Genomic DNA, 1,733 nt, shown 5'->3' with positions numbered 1-1,733 from the left:
GCACATCGCATGTCCTCGGAGCCTGTGCCGGGTACCGCGAACCGTGACCCGCGAACCGTGACCGAAATCTCGGAAACGGTTTGCAGAAGCCGGCAACAATGTGCTTCGAGACTCCGAGCAGGACACGCGCTTGGTGCACAACCGTTCCAAGTCAGGAACGAAGTCACACGTGGAATGCTGCGAGCGCCATCGGACCGGTACGTTTTCGTTCTTGGTGGGTGCCACACACTACATAAACCCTGCAGGGTTCCGCTGAGCACATAGCTCGCATCGTTTGTTCATTCGATGACATTGGCCGCCATTCCCTCGGGCGAGACGTCTCTTCAGGGTGCCACGGTCCGACTGCGTCTCTATCAATATCACGACTGAGAAGCTGTACGACAGGGGGCACCTGAAGGGCGGCCAAGGAAATGGCAGTCCTCGTGACAAAATTTGCGCAGGCAAACGTTCAGCAACGTGCCTTTTAGCTCTCATACATTGCTGGTCGAATACAAATGATCGAGCGAGAACTCGACCATCCACTCATCTTTCTGCATACGTGGGTCAAGTGCTCCATTGCCTGGACCTGGCGAGGCATGCTCCATGAGCACCTAGCTCGGACAGCCACCCGCTGGCGAACGAGAGCACTACCACCTCGGCACGGAGTCAGGTCCGGGATGGCCAACGGCGATGCGTTCATGACATGGCTTGGCGAAAGTCTGCTGGTCATCCTTGCCCATCTGCATGGTCCCATATTGTTTCGGATCCAACGCTTCGCACCTGCGGCACGATCATGAACACCGGGAGGCCCCGAAATGTTGTGGATGCCGGGGTCATTGGGGGTGGCCGTCGCGATCGACATACCGCCTAGGGAACTGCGAAAGTGCAGAACGGAGCTTCTAGGACACCTGGGCTATCATACACGCGTATTCGAGCCTACAATATGCCACGTACTGCTCTGACTCGATATGAACCCTGGGCCAGTACAACGTGGATATGGCCGGTCCGGGATGCATGCTTCCCCGACTCGTGTATCTGCAACTGATGAAGATGGGGGGTGCGATACCCATCCGACCCATGAAGGACCACATCGCTAGATGAGATAATCACGAGCTACGAGTTTGATGTACGACGCCACTCGTACACTCCTCGCACATACACAACATTTCCTTGACATTTGCGCGCAATGTGGTGAGAGCAATTCTCTTTGAGCGTCTTCTCGATCTTTTCGCGAACGTCGATCAGATTGGCCGTCGTCATCGTAGCTTGTCATAATGAGCATCTATAAGACTAGACATAACACGTACCTTTGCTTTCATCAGACCTTCGGACGGATTCATGCAGTAGGAGTCTATCCTATCGCGGGAGTACTAAATAAGCCTGCGCACGCGCGACTCGCCGTCGCTGCCAAATAACGTACTACTAGTCCCGGGCTTTAATCGGGCGTACTGATCATGCACTAAGACCTGCGATCGGATGACCTAGGGTGAGATTGAGGGTGCGATTGAGAAACGGAACATTAGCCGGCTACAATGATCTTTGAACGCTGAGCGACCTCCCATGCGATCTATACCGCCCGGCGATCGTAGACGCCATTCATGGCCTTGAGGCACGAGCTGTCCAAAGTGCATCACACGCCGCCATCAAAGAATGAAGTAAGTGGGAGTCGGCAGTGCGAAGAGTCACGAAGACTCAGGGCCTGTTCGGCAAAGAGTTGGAGTTACGAGTCACCGGCATTTTGTCACGTGGCGGCA

The 1,733-nt window shown here is 54.9% G+C and overlaps 1 protein-coding gene across 1 annotated transcript; it reads right to left on the bottom strand.

The window, feature by feature from the left end:
- Positions 1-626: 626 nt before the first annotated feature.
- Positions 627-1,239, bottom strand: DICSQDRAFT_169601 (uncharacterized protein; the record flags this gene model as incomplete). Its single annotated transcript, XM_007365218.1, has 2 exons — positions 627-759; positions 1,139-1,239. The coding sequence occupies 2 exons, from the start codon at positions 1,237-1,239 to the stop codon at positions 627-629; spliced, it is 234 nt and encodes a 77-aa protein (XP_007365280.1).
- Positions 1,240-1,733: the final 494 nt, after the last annotated feature.

The sequence above is a fragment of the Dichomitus squalens genome (genome assembly GCF_000275845.1).
Source record: "Dichomitus squalens LYAD-421 SS1 unplaced genomic scaffold DICSQscaffold_11, whole genome shotgun sequence".
Classification (NCBI taxonomy): Eukaryota; Fungi; Basidiomycota; class Agaricomycetes; order Polyporales; family Polyporaceae; genus Dichomitus; species Dichomitus squalens.
This window is presented reverse-complemented; position numbering and strand designations above follow the sequence as displayed.